The 15,830-nt window shown below is 40.9% G+C and overlaps 1 protein-coding gene across 1 annotated transcript in view; it reads left to right on the forward strand.

Moving 5' to 3' along the window:
* Positions 1 to 15,830, forward strand: part of GALNT17 (polypeptide N-acetylgalactosaminyltransferase 17) — a gene marked incomplete at its 5' end in the record, with an annotated part of 307,617 nt that overhangs the window by 148,059 nt on the left and 143,728 nt on the right. Inside the window, one exon of the mRNA XM_081333857.1 lies at positions 10,200 to 10,374. Coding sequence (XP_081189983.1) covers positions 10,200 to 10,374 — 175 coding nt within the window. The remainder of the gene's footprint in view (positions 1 to 10,199; positions 10,375 to 15,830) is intronic.

The raw sequence follows: 15,830 nt of genomic DNA on the forward strand, positions 1-15,830 counted from the left end.
ATAGGTTGTCTAAACCATGGTCACTAAACCCTGAAGCCCAACACTACACAATACATACTCTATGTGAAAACCTACTATAAGGCCCTGATCTTTTCTAAGCCTTAAACTGTGGTTCTGTTTTTCCCGGGGTAAGGAAATAGTTGAAAACTTTACAGTTGAAGTTAAGACACTGATGCTAATGAAGGCTCCCAGATTCTCCATTCTTCCCCTGCCCTAGAGGCCAGGCTGACTACACACACTGGGAGAGAGTGAAATCTTTTGGGATGAGACTGTATTTCATTGAATCTACAAGAACCATCCATTAATTTCTCTTGAAATGGATTTGGTATTTTCACTCCCAGAGGGATCCACAATAAAATAATATTTATGGCTATAGTTTGGCTTGTGGTCATATTGTCCTGTAGAAGCCCTGGAGGATTGAGGTGCGATTTGTAGGAAAATGACTGAGGGAGAAAAATGTTTGTTTCCAACTTAGCTATTAAAAAGCCCAGAGTGCTCCTAGAAACACCTTGTCTCATAGCTGAGTTCCTTCTTCAGCAATTTCTGTCTACAAGACGCTAAATGTTTCCAGAGGAATTCTAAGAAACCTCAGAAAAGAAATGAAAACCATAGGCAAACTTAGTACTACTGTAAATGTGCTACACTATTTAAAATTTATGCAAAGATAAAAAGATTCTTGAGGTACTTTACCCAGCTCAGTTTTTTTAAAAAAATCCTCACTAGATAATAATTTAAGTATCCTTAGTTTTTTTTTAAGTCTCACATGATGGAGTTCACTGGAGAAAGCAATTATGTTGGGAAGAATTAGCAGTAAAAGGAAACCAGGTCATCAAAAAACACAATGGCTGGACACCATCAAAGCTGACACTAGCCAGAGCATAGAACAACTCAAAGAAGCAGTGCAAGATTGTAAGATGTGGAGAGACCTGGACCACAGAATAACCAACAGTTGGGCACAATTGAATGAATAACATCAACATCAGTTTTTTTAAAAAATAAATCAGTTGACTGGTCTGTTAAAGGAGGTTGCTATACAGCATGAAATTTTTTTTGAGGATCTTCATAGCCCTGGTAATGTATTGAAATTTGGCTCACCAAAAACAACATAGATACATAAAAGCCACCATTAATGATCCCATCTCTGGATGTTTGTTCAATGACAAGACCAACTGAGATGCACGGGTTTTCCTCCCAAATCAATGAATCTAGAGTAGAATCTCAGGCCCCATTCAATGTCCAGCCTTGCAGTTTGGACCTTGCAACTGCAGAGATAGATTCTGTTGTTTTCAACTCCAGATAGACGTAATCTTCTTGTTAAAGAAAAACTATGAATCATCTGGTAAACTTAAAGATGAACAGATTTATGACAGTGTCAATTTTCATGGGCAGATGCATAGAACATGGTACTGGAAGAGGATTATATAGGCACCCCTGGTTGGAAGGAAAAAAAATATATGTAAAAAAACAATGTAGTAGAGCTTTAGGAAACAATATATACTTAAGGAACTCCAACCATTATGAAACAATTTTTGAATGTGACACAAGCTTCTTAAGTGGGCTTTTGACCAATCATACCCTTATACTCTATTTTAGACCTTCATGGTAAAGCAGAAATATTATTGAACACCAATATCCTCCAGGCTCCTTAAATCCTAAACATATGCACACGGACAAAATAGTAAGGAATTTTAAAGTCATTGAATCCAGTTTTCTGCTGATGGTTATTTCCCTAACAGATGCAACCCAGTTAAAATATTTCCAGAACTGCTCCACAGAAAAGTACTGATGGCTAGGATGTTAAAAATCTGTTTTCCTCCATTTTCCATGGCTGGAAATTCTAATTCATATGAAGTGACAGACACAAATCTAGGTACCCGGTTGCAGCTTCAGAGACTTTCTAGTTTTCTTAGATAGAGAATTCCTTCCATGATGGAATGTATAAGTCATCCTAGACTTACAACCGTTCATTTAGGGACCATCCAAAGGTACAACAGCACTGAAAACAGTGACTTATGACCATTTTTCAGACTTACGACCAGTGGTGGGATTCAAATATGTGAACAAGCAGTTCTCTGTGTGGGTGTTGCTTCCGGAAGTCCATTCTGGGCCTGGGCAACAAACAATTAGCTACTGGTTCTACTGAACTGGTGCAAACCAGCTGGATCCCACCACTGCTTATGACCCTTACAGCATCCCTGTGGTCTTGTGATCAAAATTTGGACACTTGGCAACTGACTGTGCCAGTTGTTACGGGGGCTGCAGTGTCCCAGAGTCATGTGATCATCTTTTGTTACCATCTGACAAGCAAAGTCAATAAGGAAACCAGATTCACTTAACAATCGTGTTACTAACTTAACAATAGTGATTCATTTAACGGCTGTAGCAAGAAAGGTTGTTAAGATGGCACAACTTAACAAGTGTCTTGCTTAGCAATGGAAACTTTGGGCTCAATTGTGATCATAAGTCAAGGACTACCTGTATTATAATACAAATTTGAAAACAAATTTCCACTCTCTGAGGTCTGAAGTGGGAGTGGAAAATACAGAATGTGGGCTCCAATCAGCTCCAGCTTGACTTTAAATACATTGTGTTGCATATTTGCAACATTGAAATATATTTAAATTTGAGAAACAAAATATTTGCTGTTTACATTGCATGAATTCACTGAACTGTGCACAAATGTGAGGTTTGATGACAGGAATCATTTAGATAGGCAGTGTGCCCTGTGTGCCCTCTGATAGGCTCCCCTCCTAACTTTTTAATATTCTTCTAATCAAAGAATTACTCTTTTTTTGAATCATGTTTTTTAAAAAATAAAAAGATAGGTAAAATTAAGTAGAAGCTGACAGCTTGTCAACCCTTCATAGCATCCTGCAGCGTATCTGGTCTCCATGAAGTCACCCTGCTGGGATGGTAGAAACTAAGAGGAAAATGGTGTGAAAGGGGAAAAAATATGTATTTTTCACTGAACTAAAACATCCAACATGTTTCTGCTACTGGGTTGGTGAAAAATATCCTTCTGATGAAATGTTTGTCTCCCGATCAATAGGCATATGGAGCTCCACTAAGGCAGCCATTTTCTAAGTGGACTAGTTTCCCATGGCAGCCATTTTGTGAGTGGACCCACCCAAGCCTTTCCCAAATGCTGAATGTGTTTGCCTTGTTTTGGATCACTAAATAGAACAGCTGGTCCAAATTTGATCCACTGCTGGCTTGTAGATCCTGGCTGCTGAATGAAAGAGGAAAGATTTCATCTTTTAAATGAGTTCCCCACTTTTTAATACCTAGAATGCCACCTAAACTCTAAAGGAGATTGCTATATATTTATCATTTTTCTTCTTCTAAATGTGTTCAGCTTTCACACAATAATCAGTTAAACTCATTTGTTAAATGCAAGTAAGATTCCATTTATTGGTGGTAGCTCTCATAAAACGACTATAATAAGATTTTTTTCCCTCCCCTTCTTCTCCACTTTACTGAAACTTAATTGAATTTTAATGAAATGGCCCAATGGATGTGCTTGTACATTTTCTGAAAAGCTGAAACCCAGATCATCCCTCACTCTCCCCAATTGGGACAGAGTGTAACAGGAAAGGGGCATTTGTTGTTCAATTGCTAAAAATCATGTCCAACTCTTTGTGACCTCATGGACCACAATACACCAGGCCTCACTGTCCGCCACTGTCTCCTGGACTTTGCCCAAATTCATGTTCATTGTGTTGATGATACTATTTAACCATCTCATCCTTTGCCTTCTCCTTCTCCTTTTGCCTTCCATCTTTCCCAACTTATCCAATGAGTCCTTTCTTCTCATTTGGTGGCCAAAGCATTTGGGCTTCAGCTTCAGTAGATGTCCTTCCAAAGAACAGTCAGTGTCAATTTCTGTTCGGATTGACTGATAGAATAGAATAGAATAGAATAGAATAGAATAGAATAGAATAGAATAGAATAGAATAGAATAGAATAGAATAGAATAGAATAGAATAGAACAGAACAGAACAGAACAGAACAGAATAGAATAGAATAGAATAGAATAGAATAGAATTTGATTTCCTTGCAGTCCAATGGACTCCCAAGAGTCTTCTCCAGCATCAGCAATTTGAAAGCATCAGTTCTTTGGTGCTCAGCCTTCCTTATGGTGTAACTCTCACTGCCATGATTTACTACTAGGAAAACTGGGAAAGGGGCATTGGGTAGATTATTATTATTTTTTTACATTTTATCATGTAGCAGCATTTGGCCCATCTGCTTGGGCTCAGAAGCTAAGAATGCTTCCTTCTTCAGAAGGAAAACCACTAGGAAATTCTTGGGACGTAGACAAAATCAGAAATCAAAAAGAGTCTCAGAAAATGGCAATATCAAACCACTTCCATGTTATTGCCAAAACAACTGCATTGACATGTCCAATGCAACTCCCAGGAGTTGAAATTGACTTGAGGGTGTCTTTATAAATGTCTATTAACCAACCATGGTTAAGCAAACCATATATAGTGCAGTGTGGGAACTAAGTTGTTAAACTGAAAGAGTTTTCCTCTTTCTCAGGCAGAGACGTTTTCTGTCCCATGCTATCCAATCTTTTTAACTCAGAAGAACCTTTGACCTTGAGCCTAGCATTCCAAGAAAGGTGAAGGAGGAGGACATAAATCTGGGCTGAAATTAACTTGACCAGGCGTGGCAATGGAATCTGAGTCATTAAAGAAAAAGTCCTTTCTAATGGCCTTTCTCCAATAATCTCATTTCTGTTTTTTTATTTCATAGCAGTCTTTATAGCAGCTGGCTGTCTGCCATGATATGAATCTAAATGTCACTAATTCTATGATGACTTTGCCCATATTTTACATCTGAACATTTAAGGATTGTCTTTTCTCCTTTGGGCAAGAATCAGAAATGGCTAGGAAATCATATTGCCCACATATTTAATGCCAAACCTGGAGATTTATTTCCTTTGCCCTTTCTCCTCCCCCTTCCCTTTCCCCTTCTTCTCCTCCACCTGTTCATCCCTCTTTCTTCTCCTCCTTGAAAACACAAGCATCTTCGTGTCTATGAAGATTCTCAATCCTCCAGGTCATGGTTGTCCCAAAGGTGCTTTCTCAAAAAGGAACCTGGACATTTATTTTTATTTTATTTTTTGCTTTTCCTTGAAGATGTTTCACTTCCTCAGTGAGAAGGAAATCATCTTCAAGGAAAAACAAAGAAAGGCCATTTGCCATTTGGAAAAAGTACTTTTACAACTAGCAGCTTCAGGAAGACAAAAAAAAAAAAGAGAAAAAGTATACATGTAGAGAAAGTCAAAGGAATGAAAAGAACGGAATGCCTCGAACAAAATCTTCCTTTGATTTATAGCCTGTCTCAAATTAGAAACAATTTTCCAAGTTACTGAATGAAAGCCACATTTTGGTCCATGTGGCAACTTTAGCCAGTGTATTACTTTGCTGTGGTGCCAATCGTTGGTGGGTTGGTTATGGTCAGCTCATCAAATCCTTGACCTTGGCACACAATGACACTTTTGCCAGGTTCAAGAAAATCCATGTTTGTATATTCCACATTAGTGTGGAGTGTGATGGAATCTCCATCTATTTTGTAGATAATATTAGTGTCAAATAGGGTCATCTGTTTTTAGCATTTTGGCTAACCACTGTGATATTTTCCACTCGGCTGTTGTAAGATGCTATCTGTATTCTACCTCATTGCCTTAATATGTTTCTGAATTGATGTCCAAATCCTGTAAGAAGATGACATTTCAATTTATTTCAGAAATTTCAGTACAGCTATTGTGATCTCATCAAATTAGTGCTCCAAACTATGGCATGTCCAAGATCAGTAAAGCATGTCACTGGGCAACTAACCAGAACTAGAAATCATAAATAGAACTTGGTGCCATTAAATTGGATTTGATGTGATGTCTAAATCATTAGATAGTAGCTGCTGGCCACTGCTTTTGGCATTCCAAGATTGTTACATTATAAAAAACAGGAGGAGAACTGGGCAGATAGAAAATGGAAGAATTGCATTAGATGTGCAATTAAAAAAATATATGAGAAAGAGACTTACTTTAAAGATTGGATCTATTGTATTTAATCAGACAATAACTGATAAGAGATGGTATTAAGAAACAAATAAGGATATTTGATCCAGGACCCATGAGGGTTAATTTTGGGGATGATTTGGGATAGTTAAGAAGCCGTGGTAAGTTTTCTATGAGTTGATTACAATAGCAGTTTGTTAACAGAGGGTTTTGGAATTTTAATCTTGTTTTTTATTATTGCTGTTCTTCCTATTAACTATTTTGTTATTAATATAATATATAGATGGCAGGTTAACAATTTGTATATAGAATTAGTAGTTTAATATTTTGACATTATTTTGGCTTGTTTCTCAAGTGGTGGGAAACTAATATTGTTGTAATATACAAATCAGAATTTAACTAGGGAGGACAATGTGTGTATATGTATTAGTCTTTTTTCAGTGCACCTTTTTATTTTTAATGTCTTGCTTGTTCTATTTTTTCTTATTGTTTTTTTTAAATGGTGCTTTATATTTTTACTTTTTTGAATAAAATAAAAAATGATTAAGAAAATGGGTAAATATCTGGCTTGCAAAAATATGTATGGACACACCTACATTTCGTATGGGGCGCTTAGAGATCTCTGAGCTTGGTGGTTTCCTTACAGACATTTCATTACCAAACTAGGTAACATCATTAGTTAAATCAGAAGCACCAAGAACCCCACGGGCGGGAGGAGTCACCTGGGAGGAGTTTGACTCTGTGACTCCGGAGGAAGTGGACAGGATTATGGGGAGACTGAGCTCCACCACATGTTTATTGGACCCGTGCCCTTCCTGGCTGGTTTATGCAGCCCGGGAGAGGACACGCAGCTGGTTCCAAGCAGTTATATCAGCTTCTTTGAGTGAGGGTAGCTTCCCTGCCATCTTGAAAGAGGCGGTGGTGAGGCCCCTCCTCAAGAAGCCTGCCTTGGACCCAGCTGTATTGAACAACTTTCGTCCGGTCTCCAACCTTCGCTTTCTTGCGAAGGTTGTTGAGAGTGTGGTGGCGCATCAGCTCCCTTTGGTCCTGGATGAAGCGGATTATCTAGACCAGTACCAATCGGGTTTCAGGCCCGGGCACAGCATGGAGACGGCATTGGTCGCGCTGGTGAATGATCTCTGGAGGGCTCAGGACAGGGGTCATTCCTCTGTTCTAGTCCTATTAGACCTCTCAGCGGCTTTCGATACTATCGGCCATGGTATCCTGCTGCGGCGTCTCAGGGGATTGGGAGTGGGAGGCACGGTTTTACAGTGGTTCTCCTCCTATCTCCAGGGACGCTCGCAGTCGGTGTTGACAGGAGGGCAGAGGTCGACCGCGAGGTCTCTCGTTTGTGGAGTTCCTCAGGGGTCGGTCCTCTCGCCTCTCCTGTTCAACATCTATATGAAACCGCTGGGTGAGATCATTCGTGGCTTTGGAGTTGGGTATCATCAGTATGCTGATGATACCCAGCTTTTTCTTTCGACCCCAAACCACCCCAGTGATGCCCTCAACGTGATGTCCCGTTGCCTGGAGGCGGTTCGGGTCTGGATGGGGAGGAACAGACTTCAACTCAACCCCGACAAGACCGAGTGGCTTTGCATACCTTCATCCCGGGTCTATTCAGATATTCCATCTCTTTCTATGGGGGGTGAATTATTACCCCCCGTAGATAGGGCTCGCAACTTGGGAGTCCTCCTAGATTCACGGCTCACCTTGGAAGATCACATGGTGGCTGTGACTAGGGGGGCTTTTGCCCAGGTTCGCCTGGTGTGCCAGTTGCGGCCCTATCTAAGCCGGGATGATTTATGCACGGTCACTCACGCACTCGTGACCTCTCGTCTAGACTACTGCAATGCTCTCTACATGGGGCTTCCCTTGAGGACCACCCGGAGGCTCCAACTGGTACAGAATGCAGCCACGAGACTTGTGTTGGGAGTCTCCCGATACTCCCATGTCACACCTCTGCTCCGTGAGCTGCATTGGTTACCAGTTGTCTTCCGGGTGAGATTCAAGGTGCTAGTAATGGTGTTTAAAGCCCTACATGGCAGGGGTCCGGAGTACCTTAGGGAACACCTGCTGCCGGCGTCAACTTCCCTCCGCCCTGTGCGTTCCCACAGAGAGGGCCTCCTCAGGGTGCCACCAGTCAGAGAATGCCGACTGGTGGCCCCCAGGGGGAGATCCTTCTCTGTGGGCGCCCCGGAGCTATGGAACCAGTTACCGGTTGAGCTCCGGACGGCGCCCGATCTTCGCTCCTTTAGCCGCGATCTGAAAACATACTTGTTCGAGCAAGCCGGCCTGGCCTGAGGGGGGATTGGTGGGGTTTTTTACTATTTTTATTGGGTTTTTTTATCATGTATTAACTGTATTTTTAATCGGGCATGTATTTAATTATCTTTTATTTTTTGTAAATTTCTGTGTTTTATTCTTGCCCTGTACACCGCCCTGAGTCCTTCGGGAGAAGGGCGGTATAGAAATATTAATAAATTAAAATTAAATTAAATTTCAACCCTGAGCTATAAATATTCTCTTCTATCATTACCTACATTTGGTTTTGTTCTTCTTTGAATCATAAACACACATTAGTAGTTCAACTTGTCTACAGCAGAAACTGCCCTGCCATTAAATAGATCTGGCCCTACCATTAGATAATAGCTTGGGTGGAACAGTGACTTAAGAGATCTTAATTTAAATCCTGATGATAACTCCCAAACTCCATCCAAGCAGTTAGTTCATTTGCAGCTGGCCACTTAGTCAACTGCTCTATGGTTGCATTCCTATACATGTTTAGTTGTGTCAGAATGAAAAAGGGTTAGCATTTTGTGCTAACTCCAAAAAGGAAAACTGCCCAGCTAATTGATCTAGTCAACTATGCAATGGGGATTATATTAGCCCTAAATGAGTGCCACCAGAATGGGATTGCAAAAACTCAGATGACTACAAGATGGCAGTAGGGGTTTCTCAATCTAGCAACCCTATCTAACTTTGTATAAATAGTAATAGCACTTAGACTTATACGTATACCACTTCACAGTGCTTTACAGCTCTCTCTAAGTGGTTTACAGAGTCAGCATATTGGCCCCAAACAATCTGGGTCCTCATTTTACTGATCTTGTAAGGATGGAAGGCTGAGTCAATTGTGAGCTGGTAGAATCAAACTGCCGAACTGCAGTCAGCCAGCAGTCAGCAAAAGTAGCCTGCAGTATTGCATTCTAACCACTGCACCACTATGGCTTATAAAGTTAAGCTAATTCCCTCTTATTCAACATATCATGGGAAATGTTGTGGAGTTAACCAAACTGTATCCTGAGATCTATACAACACTTTGGAGATTCTTCTATAACAGAGGTCTCCAATCTTTCCAGCTCAGTGGACCAGTGGAGACAGCAACAGCGAGGTGGGGGTGGGGAGACAGGATAGCTGCAGACACATACATGTGTGCACACCACTTTCACAAACACAGCTTTGCGCTTGTAAGCAGACACATACACTCACCCACTACTTCCATGGCCCGGTTCCAAAATGACCATTCACCTCTATTTAAGAAAATCCTAAGCCTAAGCTAATTGCCAATGTAACTCAGCTGATCAATTGAAACAATGTCCAAGTGTCAGATGAAACATTTTTTGATTAGCTGGGAACTACACTTAATATTTTTTTTTATGGCAAGGAATCACAGACGGTGGGAGAAAGATACCCCAAAGGCCAGACCATACCTTGTGAGAGTGGATCCTTTCAAAGATTTCTGCCTCTTTCAAGATATGGTAACATATTCCTTTCTTTCCTTTCTCAAAAGTATGGTAAGCCATCCAACAGATTACTATTAGTTGAGAGCCCTGGTGGCACAGTGGTTAGAATGCAGTATTGCAGGCTAATTCTGCCCACTGCCGGGAGTTTGATCCTGACAGGCTCAAGCCTTGACTCAGCCTTCCATCCTTCCCAGGTCAGTAAAATGAGGATCCAGATGGTTGCAGACAATATGCTGAGATTTATAAACCTCTCGGTGAGTGCTGCAAAGCACTAAAGGATGGCATATAAGTCAAAGTGCTATTGCTGTTGCTGTTGTGGTGGATTTGGAGAACCTCAGAAAGAAGATAGAGAAGTTGTTTGAATGTATACTGTGAATTAGGCACTCAAGCTTCTTGCATTTGGTCATTGTTTTCACTTCTCCTTCTAGAAGAATTGAAGGCACCACTGGAAGAATACGTCAACAAGAGATATCCAGGCCTGGTGAAGGTCGTCCGTAACCAGAAAAGAGAAGGTTTGATCCGAGCTCGCATTGAAGGCTGGAAAGTGGCCTCAGGGCAGATTACAGGCTTCTTTGATGCACATGTGGAATTCACCGCAGGCTGGTAGGTGACCATGTAAGATGTGCTGTTATAATCCTTCACTGTCAGCTCATTTCTCTTTCACAATTCTTTTTTTTTAATTGAATTGAAGGGGACAAAAAGGAAACAAAATTGCAGACTACATTTCAAATGTGACAAGACAATATCTTGACCAAAGGTTACTGCATTTCTATTTACTTGTGTTTACGTTTTCCCTTCTCTGTTAATAAGACTTTCCAAGGCAAGGAATGAGCAATATTGCACAAAAGGGGAAAGGAAGAAAGAAAAAAACAACAACACCCCAATGTTTAAAGTTTGGTAAGATTCAGCCGGTTCACACCACTTTGGCAGAAATGGTAGCTAATTTTTTTGTTGCCCAGGCCCAGAATGGACCTCCGGAAGCGGCATCCACACAGAGAACCGGTTGTTCACGTATTTGAATCCCATCAGTGGGTAAGACCACACTTGGAATACTGCAATCTAAAAAAAGATGTTGAGACTCTAGAAAAAGTGCAGAGAAGAGCAACAAAGATGATTAGGGGATAGGATGCTGAAACATAACAAAGAATGGCTGCAGGAATTGGGTATGTCTAGTTTAATGAAAGGAATGATAGCAGTGTTCCAATATCTCAGGGGCTGCCCCAAAGAAGAGGGAGTCAAGCTATTCTCCAAAGCACCTGAAGGCAGGACAAGAAGCAATGGATGGAAACTAGTCAAGGAGAGAAGCAATTTAGAACTAAGGAAAAATTTCCTGACATTGAGAACAATTAATCGGTGGAATGACTTGCCTCCAGAAGTTGTGGGTGCTCCAATACTGGAGGTTTTTAAGAAGGGATTGGACACCCATTTGTCTGAAATGGTATAGGGTTTCTTGCCAAAGCAGGGGGTTGGACTAGAAGACCTCCAAGATCCCTTCCAACTGTTATTTTGTTATTCTGTTATTTATTCCCCTGTGGGAATAAATATGAAAAACCTCTGTGAAAAGCATGTCTCTGCTCTCTCCTTTGCTCTCTCCTTTGCTTAAGGTCTATAAATCTGAATTACAAGTAGTCCTCAAGGTACAACCACAAATGAGCCCAACATTTCTGTTGCTAGCCGAGGCAGTTATCAAATGAGTTTTGCCCCACTTTGGGACCTTCCTTGCCACAGTTGTTAAGCAAATCACTGCAGCAGTTAAATTAGTAACACGGTTAAATGAACCCTACTTCTCCACTGACTTTACTTTTCAGAAGGTCACAAAAGAGGATCATCCCAGGACACTGCAACCGACATAAATACATGCCAGTTGCCAAGCATCCGAAGTTTGATCATGTGACCATGGGGATGCTGCAGTGGTCATAAGTGTGAAAAACAGGCATAAGTTATTTTTTTCAGTTCTCTTGTAACTTTATTTATTTTATTTATTTTTATTACATTTATATCCCGCCCTTCTCCGAAGACTCAGGGCGGCTTACAAGCTTAGCAGTAGCCTTCATTCTATGTATATGCCTGCTTGTTAGGGCTTTCATACACACCCCAAGCGGCATTATTACAAAGTCAGCTTATTGCCCCCAACAATCTGGGTCCTCATTTTATCTACCTCGGAAGGATGGAAGGCTGAGTCAACCTTGAGCCTGGTGGGATGCGAACCTGCAATAATTACAAGCAGCTGGTGTTACTTAAGGAGGCATTAGCCCACTGCTCCACCACATAGTAAGGGCACATTTATTTTTATTTTATTTATTTATTTTAATCCCATTTATATCCCACCCTTCTCCGAAGACTCAGGGCGGCTTACAAGCTTAGCAGTAGCCTTCATTCTATGTATATGCCTGCTTATTAGGGCTTTCACACACACCCCAAGCGGCATTATTACAAAGTCAGCTTAATTGCCCCCAACAATCTGGGTCCTCATTTTACCTACCTCGGAAGGATGGAAGGCTGAGTCAACCTTGAGCCTGGTGGGATGCGAACCTGCACTAATTGCAGGCAGCTGGTGTTACTTAAGGAGGCATCAGCCCACTGCTCCACCAAGTGACTTTGGACAGTCACTAAGTGAATGGCTCTAAGTCAAGGACTACCTGTGTTCTGCAATTCATTAGGGCTTGCAGAGTTTGTAGGCAAAGCGTACCAGCATAATTCTCTTAATCAATTGGTGTGTCTAAGAGCAAAAAGGCATTTGTCCATTTCAAAGGATCCGAAAATAAAGTATCAGAATCCTAGGAGATTCTGAGACAAAGCAATCAAGCACTTGGCATACAGAGCAACTGCACAACAATAATATGGTTTTTGCATGGAAAATATTGCACTTTTGAAGCTAGACATAGCTTCCTCTGCATTTTGAGAATTGCAAATGCCACGTCTTAAAAAAGTGGCCTAACCATAAATCAAATGAGAGTTCAAGAATGGCACAAAAATGACATTGACAAAGCAGTTCAAGGATTATGAACAGAAAGCCTTCATCTCCCCCTTAAGCTTTTATCTAAAGCCCATCATAGGTTTCCTGGCCATTCCACATTATTTCACTATGACAAGTCATAAAATGTGTAAAATCGGATTTAATACAAGAGCAGAGAATCCCAACATTTTCAGAGAACCTGTTAGGGGAAGAGTGTGCAGTTGACTGGAATAGGACACAGGAAGGAAGCGACAATTGAAATGGAAGCAAGTCACTGTGCCTGACTGAAAAAATGTTGCATATTGATCAGGACAAAGTTGGACTCCCCCACACTTTTTTTAACAGCAATTTTATAATGAAGCATATAGAATGGGGAAAGGAATGCAGCTTCCAAGAAGTTTTAAAGAAGAGATCGGACTTTTAACTTTTAAGTTAGAACAGCCCAATAGCATCTGTGGCAAGCCGCAGTGCTGCCAAAATTGTAACGTTTCATGACATCATCGCACAAATCCTGTCATTCCAAAATTGCATCACAATGTCTGATATCAGGTATCAAGTATCAAGATCACATGAAATGTTAGTACCTTTTTATACTGTACTGGTAATTCCACGCTTGAAACAATGCATCCAGTTGTGGCCGCAGATGTTGAGAGTCTAGAAAGAGTTCAGAGAAAAACAACAAAGATGATTAAGAGGCTGGAGGCTAAGGCATACAGTCAACGGTTACAGGAATTGAGTGTGTCTAGTCTAATGAAGAGAGAAACTAGGTGTGAGATGCTAGCAGTCTTTCAATATTTGAGATGCTGTCCCAGAGAAGAGAGACTCAACTTACTCTCCAAAGCACCCGAGGGCAAGACTAGAAGCAACGGGTGGAAACTAATCAAGGAGAGAAGCAACCTAGAATTAAGGAGACATTTCTTGACAGTAAGAACAATTAATCCATGGAAGGGCTTGCCTCCAGCAGTTATGGGTGGTCCCTCACTGGAGAGATTGGACAGCCATTTGTCCTGAATGGTACAGGGTCTCCTTTTTAAGCAGGGCTTAGATTAGAAGACCTCCAAGGTCCCTTCCTACTCTGTTATTCTGTATTCTAGTCTGTGTTCCAGTTCTAGGAAAGGTTGCAATTGGCATATAAGAAGGAGTGATTCAAAACTCCTTACTTGTTCCTCAAGCAAGGTTTGTAAGTCTAAGTGTGCTCCTAAATTGCAAACTAGCTGCAGCCAGCAAAATGCCACCCTAGTTAGTGTAGGCTGTGGGATCAAGGAGAAATTGGGTACCTTATGCTTTTAGGGAACACCAAATAGTTATACATCAGGTTACCTCTTGTATATCATTCTATTCCTGGGCACAGTCACCATGACAACCATTTTGCAAGAACACCCACGCTTGACTCAAAATTCCAAAGGTGCCTATGACCCTCAAGATTTTTTTTTACTGTTTTGGAAAGAACATAGATAAGGGAGAAGCATATAAGAGGCACATGCCAGAATACCAGCATAACAGAGTTGGAAGGGACCCTGGAGGCCTTCTAGTCCAACCCCCTGCTCAAGCAAGAAACTGTATACCGTTTCAGACAAGTGGTTATCCAATCTCTTCTTAAAATCCTCCAGTGTTGGAACATCCATAACTTCTGGAGGCAAGTCGTTCCACTGATTAATTGTTGTAACTGTCAGGGAAGGTGTGGTATTAGATGTGATGTAGAGAATATGGGTAGAGTAGTGCTAGGAGGAAATTACATCTCAGGAATGGCCACTCCCAGGAGAATGGAGATGCTTTAAGTAGTATCCTTGGCTTGGATCCTGAATGACTCTTGTGTCTGTTTCCGTTCTTGGTGGGCAGGCTAAGATCACCATTAGCCTGTTTTGATTCATGAGTTCCTTAGACCAACAACATACTAGGATTAACATTGTTTCACATACTTGATTCCTTGAAATCCTATTTTCCTTGTTCAAAGTTTGGATGAAATTCAGTTTCAGGAACATATTTGGTACCTTGGAAAGTGATATGGGCAGCGTATAAATTTAGCAGACAAGTAAAGGGTTCCATGATGGGAAGCCACCCTCTCTCAATCTCTCTTACTATCCTAAACACAGCTAGTATTCTGAGTAAGAACAAGGACCTTCAACAATAGGCAATGTTCAAGCAATGAGCAGATCCAGGAGTAGAAGGCCTGCAAATCCTCCCCTTAATGGTTTGCTCATTTCTCCTTGTTTCCAAGTTCAGCTTTAAGTGCTTTACAAATGCTTTCTTCTTCTTTCTTACTTTGGATAACAACAATGGGTGGATTTTATTACTGTGAGAATATTCTTCCTAGTCAATGAGAGGAAGCTGCTGCTGTTATTGGCTATTGATTGACATATTGATTTGGTGTTTATATTTTGTTATACAATGCATAGTATTGAAGTATTTAAACTACTTAGATTTTAGTTAGGGGTATGAATGAAGCAACTTATAACACCTAGTAATTAATAGCAGAGAGCCAGTCTTGGTGTAGCATAAAGGCACTAGACTTTAGCATGCAAAAGGCTGTGAGTTGTAATCCTGTCTTCAACACAAAGCCAACTACATATCTTGAGTCAACCTCACTCTCTCCATGCTAGGGAGAAGACAACCACATGGCAATCACTTCTAAAAATGTTGCCAGGATAATTGCTTGGAATTGTCCAGGCACTCACCAATAAAGAAGACTGATTTAAAGGCATAAACAAATAAGTAACTATTATAAGAAATTGTGACCCCTTCTGAGCCAGGTTTTCAAAACAGGACAAATTCTTAAAACAGAGATGAGATTTATTCGACAGCAAAACAGACCGTTTAGCAATTGAAGGTGGCCACAAATTAAAAGAAAAGTTTGGTCACATTTATGGAAAGGTCTATCTTTTGTTGTGGAAGTTATGAATGTAGTCTGTTCCCCCCCACCCCTGCCGCCAAAAAAAAAAAAAGCTGGGTCCAGTAAAGAAGAAATGCAGCTTCTTACTCTGCAGGGTTTTGTGTCATGGTTCCAACAGATGAAACTCTTCAAAAGAACTTGGAGGCATTGTTTACCTTCAAGAATCTTTTATTCGATAAACAAAGTATGGGCACTACATAGTCGAAACCAAAA

The sequence above is a fragment of the Vipera berus genome, assembly GCF_964194415.1.
Source record: "Vipera berus genome assembly, chromosome: 1".
Lineage (NCBI taxonomy): Eukaryota > Metazoa > Chordata > Lepidosauria > Squamata > Viperidae > Vipera > Vipera berus.